This window comes from Canis lupus, chromosome 34 (assembly GCF_003254725.2).
Source record: "Canis lupus dingo isolate Sandy chromosome 34, ASM325472v2, whole genome shotgun sequence".
In the NCBI taxonomy this organism is placed as follows: domain Eukaryota; kingdom Metazoa; phylum Chordata; class Mammalia; order Carnivora; family Canidae; genus Canis; species Canis lupus.
The window spans coordinates 34,754,437-34,770,283 of record NC_064276.1 but is presented as its reverse complement, the minus strand read 5'-3'; the positions used below and the strand labels follow the sequence as shown (position 1 = coordinate 34,770,283).

Here is a 15,847-nt window from a genome sequence, read left to right as displayed (position 1 = left end):
ATGGTTTTTAAATTTTTAGGTGGTTGGGAGAAAAGAATGAAGAAGAATATTTCACGACACATGAAAATTATGTGAAATTCACATTTTAACCTAAATAAAATCTTATCAGAACACAGCCGTGATCATTCATTATTGTTTATGGCTCTTTTCATATTCCAGTCGCAGAGTTGAGTAGTTGTGACAGAGATTTGTATTGTCCAAAAAGCCTAAAATATCTAGGCCCTTTATATAGAAAAGGTTTGCCAGCCCTGTTCTAGGCCTTGAAACCCAGTAAACAGCATAGGACTCTTTTAAACTGTCAGTTGTGTCTTATAAAGGTCTATATTGAAAAATACTAGTCTATTTAAAAATAATCTTTAAGCTAATTTTAAAGAACTATGTGTATTTGACTTTCCTGAACAGTGAGAACTATGAATTCCTTGTAACTCTGAAATCTCAACTTTACATTTCCAGACTTTGATTTCAGTAATATTTGAAAAATCTTTTAGTAGCCTTTGAGATTCCCCCCCTCTATTCTCTTAACCTCTTTTTTTTTTCTTTTTTTAATTTTTATTTATTTATGATAGTCACAGAGAGAGAGAGAGAGAGAGAGAGAAAGAGAGGCAGAGACATAGGGAGAAGCAGGCTCCAGGCACCGGGAGCCCGACGTGGGATTCGATCCCGGGTCTCCAGGATCGCGCCCTGGGCCCAAGGCAGGCACCAAACCACTGCGCCACCCAGGGATCCCTTCTCTTAACCTCTTAATCTCTCTTCAGAAATTATTATTTGGGAAAACATCAGTTTGAACATCTACATAATTAATTCATAACTTCATTTTCTCCTGAACCTTGGATTATTTTGCAAAAAATTATCTGTATTTTGCATTAAGTTTCCCACTATCATGCTGTTATTAGGAGAAAATATCAATATCTTGTTATAGGTGTTCAGTAGTGTATTGAGAGTTATATTATGAAGTACACAGAGGCCATTTTTTGACTGTCAGCATAAGTAAATCCTTTGGACACTATGGTTTACTTTCAGAGGTATTACGGTCCTTAATGAAGTACATGGCACTTACTGATTCACAAGTGCACTTTAAAGTCATAATTAAGTACTAAATGGAGTGTTCCATATATCACTTAATATTTTTTCTTACTTGAATTTCTTAGGTACAATGTTAGCTGTTCTAAAAAATTTGCACTTGGTCGTTGGAATCGTAAGCCTGATAATCAAAGTCTTGGGCATCGTGGCCGTCGTCCAAGTGGCCCTGATGGGGCAGCAAGAGAACATATCCTTAGGCAGGTCTGTAGAAACCTTGCTTCAATGTACAATACCCTTTTCAGAAATGCAAGGAAAGTGCAATGCTGTATTTTACTTGTACTACATTTTCCAGCTTCCAATTACTTATCCATCTGCAGAAGAAGACTTGGCTTCTCATGAAGATTCTGTTTCATCTGCTATGACCACACGCCTGCGCAGGCAGAGTGAGCGGGAAAGAGAACGTGAGCTTCGGGATGTGAGAATTAGGAAAATGCCTGAGAACAATGACTTGCTACCAGTTGCACAAGCAGAGCCATCTATATGGACAGTTGATGATGTTTGGGCCTTCATCCATTCTTTGCCTGGTATGTAATTTTACCACTTTGGCCTTAGGTTTTTCTTGTGCGTTCACACACAGGAATGATGTTAGCTCCATCCACACCTATTGCACAAAAGGGCTAGAGAAGTACTATGTATATGTATTAACTAAATGGCATTTGCTATTGAAATGTGATCTGTTTCCTCTTGCTTATTCCCTCAGCACAACTGGGTATTTTCTCATACCCCCCCAAGTCGATAAAAACTGACTAGTCCTGCTTCTGCTGTGATACCTCAGCCGGTGAAGATATTAAAGGTGCTCTCTTCTCTTCAGTCTGATTTCTCTCGAGAGGTCAGTAGAGAGATTGAGTCAGACACTTCTTCCCTTCTGCTCTTCTATTTTTCTATTCTATTTCCTCTTTATTTCCTAATTTAACCTTTTTAAAATAAAATAAGAGGGACTATATATATATATATATTTTTTGCATTTTTGAAAGCTAATCAAGACCTTTTAGTATATGATAACATTTTGGTTTCTTTTTTAAAAATCAAGCTGGTTCTTTTAAAGGAAGCTGCATTCCTTGATTCTTTTCAATAAGTAGACATCAAGAACACTTCTAAAATTTGATTTTTTAAGTAGACAACTGAAATCCATTTATGATATCCCATTCCAATATTGAGGGTGACTTTCTTTGTTTTTCTGATCTCTCATTTTGGTACTCTTTCCATCAGCTTAATTCTTTATGTTCTTTATCTTTTTTCTTTAATGCAGCAATCTTTCATATCTACTTTCTCCAAGGGGCTGGTTACTAAAGATAACTGCACCACTGCCCATGATGAGACCCACACTGATTATATATGTTAAGACTATATTTTTTAAAATCAGCAAATCTTATTCATTTTGACCTTATGAATGTGAAAAACAAGGAGACTTTTTAAATGTTTGCTCCACTTTGATTTTATTGTGAATCATACTATTTCTCTTGACACAAGCTTTCCAGAAAAATATATCCTCTTTGAACTTGTCTACAGACTTATTAAAATTAATTCAGCTATTTTTGCTGATTAGTCTTTCTGTGAAGGTAACCACTATCTCCGAAGCAAATTTACAGTTAACGTGCTGAGTGAAGAAAGTATATTCAGAACTATTAGTGCTTTAAAAAAAGAAAAAAAAAAAAAGACCGTCTGCCGTTTTACCTTATATACAGCATTCTTATGACATTATTTTTTCAGTAGCTTGTTTCAGAAATGCTAAATAAGTTTTCTTTTTTTTAAACAAGAGATATGGTCACTTTTAAAGGAAGATTGCAGTTATTTGAAGGGAATACGTTTTTCATGGAAGATTTTTAAGCATGCACCTAAGAAAACTTAGATGTGAGTTAAGTCCTGATAGGTTTAGAATCTGCTTCAAAACTGATATGTTAGAAGATGATGAGTCTTCACTGGTTGTGGTTTTAATACTTAATGACATAAATTTTAATTTTTAGACTGGTCTAAGTATCTTGAGAATTAACAGTGGAATCTGTACTGATCCCCTAGGGCTAGACTTTGATATTGTCATCTTCAGAAGTAGTCAGTCTCAGTCTTCCACATGGGACCTGTGAGCTGTTAGCCTGATTTCATTTGGGGAAACTATTTTCTTTCCTTGGAGAGGGTGGGGGTTGGTTCATATCCTGAGGAAAGTATTTAGTCAAATAATGAACAAACAATAGGTATCTGATTCTTCTATCATTTCATATGCTTTTTCTTAGGGCTGATTTTCTAATTTTCCCCAACATCCGTTTGCCATGAGGTTACTCTTGGCTGCTCTGTTGGAACGAAGGCTAAACTCCTGTCTCATTCTTGCTTCATTTCAGTTAAGACAACAAGATGGCTTATATTTGGGATGCTGTGTTAGTTAATCAGGACCCAATTTTGTTGCCAGCTATTTAGAGAACATTACTTATCATTAAAGGGAAACTGCTTTATAATTTAGAACTGCTTGGTGCTATGTAAGAGTCTGCTTTGCTTTTACTGATTAAATGGGAGTATTTCCAAACTTCTTTGCAGGCTAAATAACAGGCTTATTTCTGTGATTAGTTACATCTTCTTTCCCAGTGTTTCTCTCTGAGAATGCCTGTGGCCTAAAGTAAAATCTCGTATCAGAAGATGCTTTTGTCTTCATTTCTCTATGCTCCGCTGGCCTTTGTAAACATCTTTTGATCCTCTTTCAAGCTCATTTGGGGCTGTGTTGTTCCCCCCTCCCAAGTAGTCTACTCCCAAACTTTCCTCATAAAATGAACAAGCTTACAAATTTTGTAATCCCTAGTATTTTGAGATAGGCTTCCCTCTTTTATCAGGGCACCTATATTTACTCCTAGAGTTTTCTCTTCTCTTTGTATAATGTCATCTTGTGAACTATCCTGGTGGGAACGTATTAGAGCCAGTATGCTGTATATCCAGTCTTGGAACTGCTACCACAGTGAAAAATTACTTTCCTTTGGGGGGCCTGAGTAGCTCGGTCATTTGAGTGTCTGACTCTTGGTTGTGGCTCAGGTTGTAATCTCAGGGTCATGAGATGGAGCCCTGAGTCAGGCTCTTTGCTGGGGCCTGGAGCCTGCTTAAGATTCTCTCTCCCCCTCCCGCTCTGTCCCCATCCCCCCATAGCTGTGTGTGCTCGCTTTCTCTTTCTCTAAATTAAAATTCATTTTCTTCTAATTTTTGTGCATTAAAAAGTTTTCTGTAGGAAAACTATAGGATTCCTTCTTATTTTCAATGAACTGTGTTATCTTAACTCTTGATACAGTGCAAAGATCAGTTTATTCTGTATTGATTTGTGAATCTGTAGTAGATTGGGTTTCTCTGTAGGCATATAGAGTAGGAATTACCTAAAAACATATGACTATTGGTTTTCATAATACTAATATTGGGACTTGTTTATTATGTAATACTAAGTGGCAGGTGATACAGTTTCACCAGGCTTACTGAGATCATTTTTGTGCAGAGTGTTTTGTTTTTGGGTTTAGCTGGAAAAGTGACTGGATATTGCAAAGTTCAGTTGGGACTCAGGTCCATTTGCAGAGGTCCACGCCCATCCTGATAAGCTGCTTCTGGTGACATAAAGCCAGCAGTGCTGACTGGTTGCTGCAATTGGGATAGGTTTTGTATGAGTCCCTGGGGCACCAGCTGCTTTAGAGAGGTAGATTCTATCAGAAACTCATTGAACTTTAGCTCAGTATACCTTGAGCATCTAAAAAGTTTTTGAAAATTCATTTTTCTTTAATGAGTTTCTGGAAAAAATTTGCTTTTTTTTTCTCTTTTTTTTTTAAGTAATTTTATTTTTTCATTCCTATACTAATGTTTAGTATAACTGCTCTGTGTAGTGATTGGCTTATGGAAGTTGTGATCTGAAATTCTGAAGATAATGCATTCCTACTCAATCATGCTGTTTCTCAAAACATTTTTTGTTCTTTATTAGTTTGCTAACACATTTACTTACCACAAGAAGACATTTGAAGAGGGATCTCACAATACAGAGGAACAAAACATGCTATATATATCTCCTCATGGAGAACTCCTTGTTTCTATTCCCAAATGTAGCTCTTACAGTCCTCATTACTTCTCATTGCTCCTGTTTCCTGAATCTAAGTAAGTCCTGCCCTGTCTTTCTCTCTCTTCTTTTCTTTCCTGTGTTCTTGTAACTAAGACTGAAGAGAGAAGAACATTAGTTCTTTCATAAAAAGAAGGATGAAGTCACAACTAGATGCAAGATTAGTCAGTTTTGTCTGCCCAGTTTTGAGAGCTACCTCTGGGAAAAGAAAGGGAGCTTTTCTATGGTGAGTAATCCCATTTTAACTGTATCATTTCTTTTATATGGTAAATGGGCAAAACCACAACAATCTGCTCAGGGTACTTTTGAAATGTCAGTTTTAAAGTCTGAGAAATTAAAATGGAGAAATTGAAAAGCTGGCTGCTATATATGAAACAGGAAAGAAACAACTAACAGAGAATATGGGAAAAGAAATAACCAAGAGAAAAGATGGCCATGTAGCTGAATACAGAATAAAGTGTATTACTCTTAAAAATAGCTCCTCTATAGCAGATTCTTTTTTGTTTATTGTTTGTTTATTCACTCATCTAGACCTTCACTTACACAAAAACATATGTATTTAGCACCTAACAACTTTTTGTGCTTGGTGTAGGGGTTATAGGGATGACATCATTATCTTAGGTAAACAAGTGGATCATACGTTTGCAATAGATGGGATAATCATTCCAGCAAAGTTGTGCTAGCCAGTGGTGTAATGTAATCATTTCCATTATTCATTATCTCTGTGTTTTCTCTTAGAATCCTGATTTGGATAAAATAGACTTGAAGCTCTTAGTTTTTACTCTTAAATTCATTTTTATAATTTCACTGTCTCTTCTAAGGAAGCTTCTACATTATTGCATTCTCTCCTTTCTTGGTTTCTTAAACTCATTACCTTCCCTGGTTGTTTCTTTACCCTTAGTGGGGAAGTTTATTGAGTAACCTAGTTGTGCAAAATTTGGTAGATAATAAAAATGTTTGAGGTTTAAGTAGATGTTAGTAAAGCACCTGGTTTATGCTGAGAGAAAATATTTGGCAAGAGACTAGGGGGCAAGTTCATAATGTCAATGGGAATTTATGTTTTCTTATCAGAAGTGGAGACAAGTCCAGTGATACTAAGATTTGAAGTTGAAATTACAAGTTGAGCCGTGAAATACATTTCAACAGCATTGCAATAGATTGATATTACAGTCTTGTTGGTTTAGTTCTTTCCTGAACAAAAAATAAAAATGTTTTACATGTGCTTGGCAATTGAAGGTTGTAAATTAGAGTAAGGTACAAATGATAATGAAAGTGGTACACTGGTAGTTGAGAAAATATTTCTAAATTGTTAACATGACAGAACAGTATATTTTATTTCTCTACACCTGTATGTGAAGCGTATACTAAACAAAGAAGAGTTCATGAGGTATAATAACTAGTTAATCCAAACTTGTTATACGTGTGGCATATTTTGAGGTAATACCATTGTCCTTTTCGTCAAGGTATATTATGTCAGAACTGATGAATCTACATTTTTCCTGACTCTTACTATTTCTATAATAATATTTTTAGAACAAGAATTCCAAGTAAATTGTTTTACCTGGATTTTGAATTAATTCTTATTTTCAGAATGCCAAGAAATACTCTCTTCTTCAGGAGTGAACCCAAGACTACCAAAAATAAATTTCATTTGTTTCTCAGCCTGTCTTTCAGATACTCAGACCCACTGAGTGCATAACTATGATTGTTAGAAGTAACATCTAATTGTTATGTATTAATGCTAACTTCCTCTGATCAAATTCCAGGCTGTCAAGATATCGCAGATGAGTTCAGAGCACAGGAGATTGATGGACAGGCCCTTCTTTTGCTAAAAGAAGACCATCTTATGAGTGCAATGAATATCAAACTAGGCCCGGCCCTAAAGATCTGTGCACGCATCAATTCTCTGAAGGAATCTTAACAGGATCATGAGGCTGTGAGAAAACAGCAGTTTTACTCTTCTTAAACAGACTTGTAAGGTAAAGGCTCAAGTTGGCCTAGAATATTATCATATATTGTGGTGGATAGCCAAGCACATTGGGATCTCCACATCAAAAGCTGACATTTCTTCTACAGATACAATTCATCATACATTTTCATAATTAGCCAACATTGGTAAAATTAATTTTACAGGTTACATGCAACAATGAAAGACTTGATATAGAGGGCCATGATATTTTTCAAAGAAACGTGTTATACTAGATAATTTTTTAAAGGTGATGTTTATCGTTAATATAAAGAATCCTTTTAAAAGTAATTTAATGATTTACATTTCTCCTCTTTTGATTCGGTTTTCTTACACATTTTTCTACCCTGTAAGTTTTCTATAGGTTGCCATGAGAGAGATAATTTAGGAGTAATTTAGGAATAGTTTAGAAGTCCAGTGACTGGAATTGTATGCAATGAGATATCAATGTGCATTTTAAAAAACCTGTCAGACAATTGCTTTGTCTATAAAAAAGGATTGCATTCTAGCATGAGTAATACTGATCTGGAAGTCAGAAGTTTGGTTTCTATTCCAAACTTGCCCAAGAATTTGGTGCGGCTGAGAAAGTTAGTTTTCCTTTCAGTTTTTGTATATTTAGAGCAGTGGTTCTCAATAGAGGTCAGTTTTGCTCCCCAGGGGACATTTGGCAATGTCTAGGGACATTTGGTTGTCATGGCTTGCAGGGGCTGGGTAGGATTGTTGGCATGTAGACCAAGGACAGGGATGTTCCTAAATATCCCACAGTGCACAGGACAGTCCTACAAAACAAAGATAGATCTGGTCCAAAATATCAAGTACTGTCAAGGTTTGGAAACCCTGACATAGGAGTGATAAAGGTTGCTCTTTTTTACCCAAAGGGATATCTTGAAAAGATGGGACATAATAAGGAATACATGATACAGTGGAAATAGTTCAGATAGCATTAATGTTCTGCCGAAGTATTTTTCCCATTTTTATGCATACTAGAGAAAAGAAAACTCCAAACTGACCTGTAAAATAAGGGATAGCATACAAATAATTTTACTCTCAGAAAGTACAGATTCATATTAATTATCTTTCATATCTGCTCCTCTGCACTGATGAAGGCATAATGTGATTATACCTTATGAACCAGTGCATAGCCTTTGCTGGCATGACAGTAGTTTGTGGTGGGTATGTGGTTGGTCTTTGGACTTTATTCTAACATTGAACATGCTGGGTCTAGCTAGAATGCACATTCCTTTTTCCTTGACTAAACCCTCGCATGCTTCCTACGAAGTACCCACCAAATAATATCTCTTGGATTATCAGATTTAATTTTATATGTACATGTTTTAGGGAAAAAAAGTTCAAAGGAAAATTTTTCACTCAACAGTTAGTGTCCTATCAGAATTATGACATTAAAATAAAATTGTTATGGGAGCCCTGAGAGCCTTATAGTCCTGGACATAAAAAATTTGTTTTAACCTTGTTTTTTTATATCTTTGTCACACGATGGAAATGTTTTAAAATAGGATCATATACAGATATTTGGCAGAAGTTCAGTAAGTGGGGAAGAGTCCATGGGTTTTAGTCATTGTCACTGCTCTTTTCAAAAAGATTGTGTTGAGCTAGTAGAGGACTAAAGATGTCATTAAGGACATCACAGATATTTATCTTTTGGCTTTGTGTACATTAGAGAATGTTGATTATTTTTATACAAAAATACAGCGGGTAATTTTTTTAATCTTTAGATGCCTCTTGTTTGAATGTATGCTTTGTGGGATTCTTTCGTGTAGTAATGTTTTAAAAAAAGATGTTTACTGATAGTTATGTGTAGGATTAGAATGTGTAATATAGTGTAAGGCTCATGTTCCAGACCTACAATAGCTTGTAGTCTACGTTACATATTTCTTTCTTCCACGTTTTTAATTATTGGATTAAAGTTTCAAGGAAAGGTAGGTACTCTACAGTCAATGTTCACTTATTAGCAGTTAATCGTTATGACAGAGTTGTCATGTGCTTGACTTTTCCCCCTCATCTTTAAGTTTCAGAACACAAGTATAGGCCAAGTGTTAGTAGGAGATGGCCCACTGTAGGGGGGGCAGGGAGGGCACAAAGGAAAATCTTCCCTGGAATTAAAACTTTATCATAGATAATCCATAAAAAATTGATTATTTGGGGATAGACTCCCCTAGCAATAGTGATTACTTCCCATAACTGTATAAGATAGCCTTTAAGGTATTAAATTTGAGTTTTGTATAGGTTCTCCTTTTATTTTCTTCCTTTTCTAATACCAGTCATTATGTACTATCTGAAAGCCCCTGTGCCTAGCACTGTGTTAAATATCCCAGCAAGCTTCTAAGAAGGGGGGTTTCCACTTGAGAGCACCTTATAATCTTAAATCTTGTAATAATTTCAAGACTAGTCCAGATCTTCTCTTGTCTGCACTCAAAACATACCTAGAAAATATACTTGCTTTTTTCAAGTGAGCTATTTTATTCATTTGCTCAACTGGTAGTTTTCCCTGTTGATGCAGCTCTGCAGGTCTTTCTTTTTAGAGGATTTAACCATCTTAAAACCAGCGCTTCAGTTACATATGATGGATATGGACAATAACACTGGGCGGCCACCTCCCTCCTAAGTTCTGAGCACAGTTCTGGTATGATGTAGGTGGGGAGAGTGTTATTTTCTCTTTCCTTCACACTACTGATTGTTTTTAGGATTTTCATTGAGGAGAGGGAATGACAAAAAAGGGAAATGGGAGGTTCTTCCTACTTTTGCTACCTAAGTTTGCATTTTCTGACTTCTTTAAACTGATGCACTCTTTTCCCATTGAGGGAAACAAAACCTACACTTTTCAAATTTTATTTGCTTTAAGCCATGTGTTCCTAAGAAAATAAACTGAGAGCTGTTTGTAAACGTTTTTACATGACATGGATTTTCATCAAGCCTTGTGTAGGCACGTGTCTGACAAGCTGTGCAGCTTTGATATAATCACTGTCATATGAGGCAGAGTGCTGTTCTCAAACCCATCACTTTTTAAGTGACACATTTAAGTGACACTTTTTAAGTGACGCATACCGTTCTCCAGAACGATACTTTTAATTTGCTGTGGCATCACTAAACAGCCGTTTTTCTTGGTCTCAGCTTAAGGGCTGTCAGGGAGGAGTAGAGAAGGTGGAATGGGGCAGGGAAGACATGTTGATGAAGAAGCTGGAGAATGGGGGAGAGGCAGACAGGAGACCTGCCACTTTGCTTATCCCACTTCAACACTGAGCAAATTTCTGCACTTTTGAAGTTAATATTCATAATTTACCTAGTTTAAAATAGAAACAATTTTTATAGGTAGCCCATTGTTTGTTTTTGTTTCCTAATATGTTGAAACACTTACTTAGAAATGTATGAAGTAGGTATTGTTGTGGCCATGCCTTTGAATAATTTTTGACCTAGCTAATCTTCATATATCTAGTGTGAAATTCTAGTCAGACATTTATTCAAATACCAGTCTGAGACTGTAATCATCTGTCACAGTGTCCCATATCACAGACTTGTTTAATTAAATGTTATAAAGTCCTGTTACTTGCTTTTGCAAGGTTCTGGTACCATCATGGCAGAAGTAGGGCAGGAAGGCAATATATAGGTTGTATAATCTTAGGTTGTGTTTACGTTGTGTGCAAACAGTTTTGGAAAGAATAAACTATTTTAAGTGTATGTGCATGATGCTGTCCTCACAGCCATACTGAGTAGATGAAATCCCTGATTGGATACACTGTTAAAAAGTTTTAAAGACAATTTGAACTAGAACCATCTGATAATATTTTGTGGTTTGAAGATCTCACCCTTTAATGGCAGAACACATGCTGTCTATGTGCAGCTGGCACCGAGCATTAACCTGACAGCTTCAAAGGGCCTCACTTACTGCCTTCCTCCCTAAAGCCTGTTGTAGCCCTTAGAGAACTGTGTGAAAACTTCTCAGACACCTCTGCCTGAAACTTTAGAGAGGATTTTGTACTGGGGTTAATTTTAGGAAGGCAGTTGGGGCAGGACTTTCAAATACTTAAGTCCTATTTCAGTGAAACCTTTGAGCAGCAGAAACTGGCCCGTTTGTGCACAGTGTTCAGTCTGTTTCCTGTGTACCATGTATGTAGCTGGGCCATGAGGGAGATTTTTCAGGGGGAAGGATAGGGAAGTGGAAGAAGAGACAAACAGGAGGAAAAGTATTCCAAACCCAAGAGGATAGTACAGTTAATGGAGTGAGGTTGTGTAGTATTGGTAAGACCTTCAGTAGTTCAGAATGATAAATTGTAATGGTTGGATCCCAGTTAACAGCAATAAGATTCACTTACAGTATGTAATCATACTCATTCTGTCATTCTCTGTCAAGTGATCCTACCCCTAAGAGCATATTAATAGCTCCAATAATACATGTTAGTGATTTTTTTACTTCAAAAAAAGGTGACAGCTATTGTATTTGGAGAATATTTGTCAAAAACTCAAATGTTAATAGTTATAATTGAGTTATTGGAATTCTAGAGGAGAGTATCCATTTTCAGATACTGTAGTTGAACCAACCTTGTAGATTGTTAATAAAGGCATTTTAAGATAGTATTTTATTTGTTAGGTTGAATTGGATGACTAAAGAGCTATACTAGCTTTCTCTTTATTAGTGTGGATTTCAACAGAAGCCTACCTCTATTTCTTTGATGCACAGTAGTGTGGATCATGAAATGAACTGTTTAATTCACATTCATCAATATTGGTATTTTATGAGTCTATTTAAGAGCATTTGACTTTATCTTACAGATTGTGATTCAATTTAGATAAGCACAAATACAGTATTAGAAAAATAAATATGCAATCTTACTAAAGTTTAATTTCAACCTATTATAAGCTGTACATCTTTAAAAAATTCTTTGGGAAGATAATCCTTTTTTGTTAGTTGACAATATGTACCACTATATAGTTTCCTTCATAGCAGCAATTTCTTCAATTAAAAAAAAAAAAAAAAGGTTGAAAATTATATTATCTTCTTTGGAAAAAGTTTCCTAAATTTCTAAGAATTTAAAATTTTACATGTTATTTTTTAGAGCTTATTTAATCTATTTTAAAATAATACTAAAAGAAAGCTTTTTTTGGAAGTTGTAAAGCACTAATACAAATTAGCATTTTTCCAGAGCACAGTGTTTGGCTTTTTCTGAACTTTCACTTGAGCTCACAAGACATTAAGAGGGAGTGGCCACCTCCTCCTCAGATCTGAGGCCCAGCTTCGCTAATGAAAACCCTGTTCTACTCAAACCCATGAACACACACCTCTTAAGTGTCATGTTTATGGGACGTTTTGGGAAAGGTTTTCTATGAATGTTTCATTTTTTTCTTTTTTTATAGCTTGTGAACATTTAATTTTATTTAAAGATGACAATTTTAATCTCAGATGTTAAAGAGGGTACATCAGAGAAGTATTTGTTCCCACTGCTTTTGAAAAGTATAATTGCTCTCAGTGATATTGATGGCTTCAGTATGAATCCATAGAAAGAATCCATAGAACCTGTACAAAGGTTTTAAAATGTATTGTTGAAAAGAAGACTAGTGATGAATTTTAATCAGCAAAAAGAACTTAATATAAATTTAAAATACTGTTATGCTAACATGGCATAGTTTTAAATATAAGCATACTTTAGTAAGTCCTTTTAGACCAACTATTTAAACTGATTCCAGTAATCTTCTTAAGGATTGATAGTAGCCATCATTTATTGGCTTAAAAGTTATGCTGTAGGGAATATTATCAGTGTTAAATCCTAATTAACGGAGGTGAAGAAGTTAGTGTTCATAAGATAGTGTGGGGCTGGTAGTGAAATAAACATCAGTTTGTTTTAGAAAGAAGGAACTTTTTTAGTCTTGCCTCAAGCAAACCAGAAGTGTCCACTGCTTAAAATCTTTGTTTAGAATGTGTTGTTAAAGTCTGAATTCTTTTTGTTTTAGATAGCACTAAATAGTCTACTTTCAGTAGTAAATAGATGAACATAATCATTAAATTAACATGATGAATGAAGATAAAATGCTGGCTGGGGGGCTGGGAGTCTTACTTGCAGTTGGCAACAGCAGCATGTGACACCTTCATCCTCTCCTTAGCCTTTCATCTGTTTTGTCTTCTGAATATACAGTATGGAGCCTCTACTACTCAAAAGGCTGATTTTGGTTTAAATCATCTTTCAGGTACTTCCCAACTCTAAAACTATGATTCTAGGCCACATAATGGGGTATTTTTAAAGTTGCTTCTACTTAATTCTCTTTCCCTTTTTAATGGTTCATTTCATACTGAGAGCTCTTGCCAAAAGAGAATTGTTAAGCATCCATTTCCTGGGTCACCTGTAGGCTTGGTTCTCTTACCGATTTAAGTGAGAAGAAAAATTGTATAGACAAGCAAATGAGGGCATTTTTCTAAATGCCTCCTGGTAGTTAACCACTGAACACATGAACACATCTGAACATTCTCATTAATGCATTCATCCATTCATTTAGCAAACTCTTTGAACACTTATGTGCAACGTGTGGTATACATGACTTAAGGAGCCTAGTAATAAGTAAACAGAACCTTCCCAAGCAAAATTCCAACTGTGGCTTTAAACAAACATGGACATTATTATTATTTACTCTATTGAATGTAAACTTGGAACTGAGAGGGGAATTTTTTATGCACTGGGTAAATAAACTGTTAAGCTAGATGACATCTAAGGGGGGGTCTGAGTGAATCACAGTCCTGTTCCTAAAACACATTTCACATACTAATCATAGTCAAATACCTGATGAGGTTACAAAATCTAGGGTACCTAATAAGGATTTACATTTTGAGACTGTTGTGACAGCCCATATTTCTCAGAATTATTTTGACACTTGAATCTATTCCAAGGTGTTGCTATACAGGGTGTGTGACAGAAGGATATACATACAGAAGCTGGTGCTGACTTACTGTACATTTTTAACTACAAAAGCTTTACACCCAGTATTGACAGTGAAGTAAGTTTCTAAAACTGAAAAGTCTCAATCAAAGGAGATCGCTGAACAGGTTTGTTTTTTAATTCTCTTTTGTTTTTAAAGCCAAAAAATTACACAAAACTTACTGTTACTACAAATAGCAACTTTTTAAGAAAGCACACATGTATTACCACAGTAAAAGGGTTTCCTTTAAAAAATGCAGAACTGGTAAACATAAAACCTTTCCATGCTTGAATTGACAACTGTTTGGGGAATATACATTGAATGGCATTGATTAATGGAGTAAAGTTTCCTTACCACTTGGGGATTCTGTGAAATTATGTTCTATTTCCTGTTGACCCAGCGATACAGATTAACATCACTTGATGCTAACTTCTCCATAAAGGTACAAAATGAAAATATCTTTTTTTCCCTTCACCTCTTCAAATTAAAAATACCTAATATTAAAAATCTTTTATGCACCACAGTTGCAGGTTTTTAGGCAGGAAAATGTCCAAATACATGTTAGAATCTAAAACTGACTGAAAATAGGACACAGACATCCAAGTAACCAGACAGTCTGTGTTTAAAAAAACTTTTAAATTACTTTTAAAATGTTTTGATATACCTAATTTTTCAAATATTTTATGCTGTTAAAATATCTATTGCATACTTTTTATATACGTATTTTTAAATTTTAAAAAGTTAAGGAAGTGTGCTGAGATGGTGTAATTTTAGACGTCCAGTTGCCAGGACATTCAACTAGATTCCCAATCACCTCATTCAAAAGCTTGGTCTTGTTTTTTCCATAGGGGAAAAAAAAAGTCAAAGCGAGTTTTAAAACCATCCTCAGAGTAAAGAGTGAGCTGTGGTGAAGGCTGGAGTTGTAGACACAGGGTGCAGGAGAGGTACTGATGAGAGAGGTGGGCATTTCGAGCCTTTGCTAAATTACTGCTTTTGCTTGTTAAAAAGAAATGTTACTCTGTTGATCTAACAAAGGCAAATTGTAATTTTTTTTTTGATGCTTCAAACACATGTTCACTGATTTTTTTTTTCTGTTAACGGATCTTTAAATTCCTTTTGGTTCCTCCCATTGTCCTAAAATAGAACTTTCATATTACTAAAACCTCAGAAGCTCATCTACCCAGGTTGAACAAAAGCATCACCAAGGGGAAAGGAAACCTTTTTTACTTTTACAGAAAAAAAAAATGTTAAGATTATATATAGATGTATTCTTTCCATTGGATATTGTATTAGAGTCCTCCTTACAGGAAATGAAATAGTTTTAGCACTCTTAGCATTAGCATTCCTAGATTGGTGTCTATAGCTACAGTTTTAAAATGTATAACCTGAAAATGAAGTTAATTTTGCATTTTAAGAGCACACCATGATCTATGTAAAAAGACTGTCCATTTGGTGTATTTTTTTAAAGGAGAAAGCACTTTCATATTAACAAGTAGCATGTGTATGAATTTTAGATTTTCATATTTGTTGTGTCTGTATTCAGTGAAGTAAAATTGAGCATTCAAATGTTTGTTGATGGCAACATTAACTGTTAAATTAAAGCACCTTATACTCTGCTGCTTAAACTTGCTTGTAATTGCACCTTTGTTACCTGCACATTTTCACATAGAATATTGTTAACATTGCCTCATGTGGGTCTGGATGGAAGGTTAGTGGGCCTACAGGATCATTTATTTATATTGTTTATATTACAATAATATATTGTAGACCAGTTGTAAGTTCATTTCTTTACAAATAAAAGCCTCTTCCATTTGGCT

General features: G+C 35.3%; 1 protein-coding gene across 8 annotated transcripts in view; it reads left to right on the top strand.

The window, feature by feature from the left end:
• Positions 1 to 15,847, top strand: part of PHC3 (polyhomeotic homolog 3) — an 87,151-nt gene that overhangs the window by 63,771 nt on the left and 7,533 nt on the right. For 3 of the 8 annotated variants that reach the window (XR_007408316.1, XR_007408314.1, XR_007408313.1), the window contains 3 exons: positions 1,149 to 1,281; positions 1,373 to 1,604; positions 6,913 to 7,125. Coding sequence is in view for 4 of the 8 variants with exons in the window: in XM_049105839.1 (XP_048961796.1) it covers positions 1,149 to 1,281; positions 1,373 to 1,604; positions 6,913 to 7,067 (520 nt within the window). In the remaining 4 variants the exon portion in view is untranslated. Of the gene's footprint in view, positions 1 to 1,148; positions 1,282 to 1,372; positions 1,605 to 1,780; positions 1,910 to 6,912; positions 15,845 to 15,847 lie in introns of those variants that run through there. The other 5 variants (XM_049105839.1, XM_049105838.1, XM_049105837.1 and 2 more) reach the window with 3 other exon arrangements.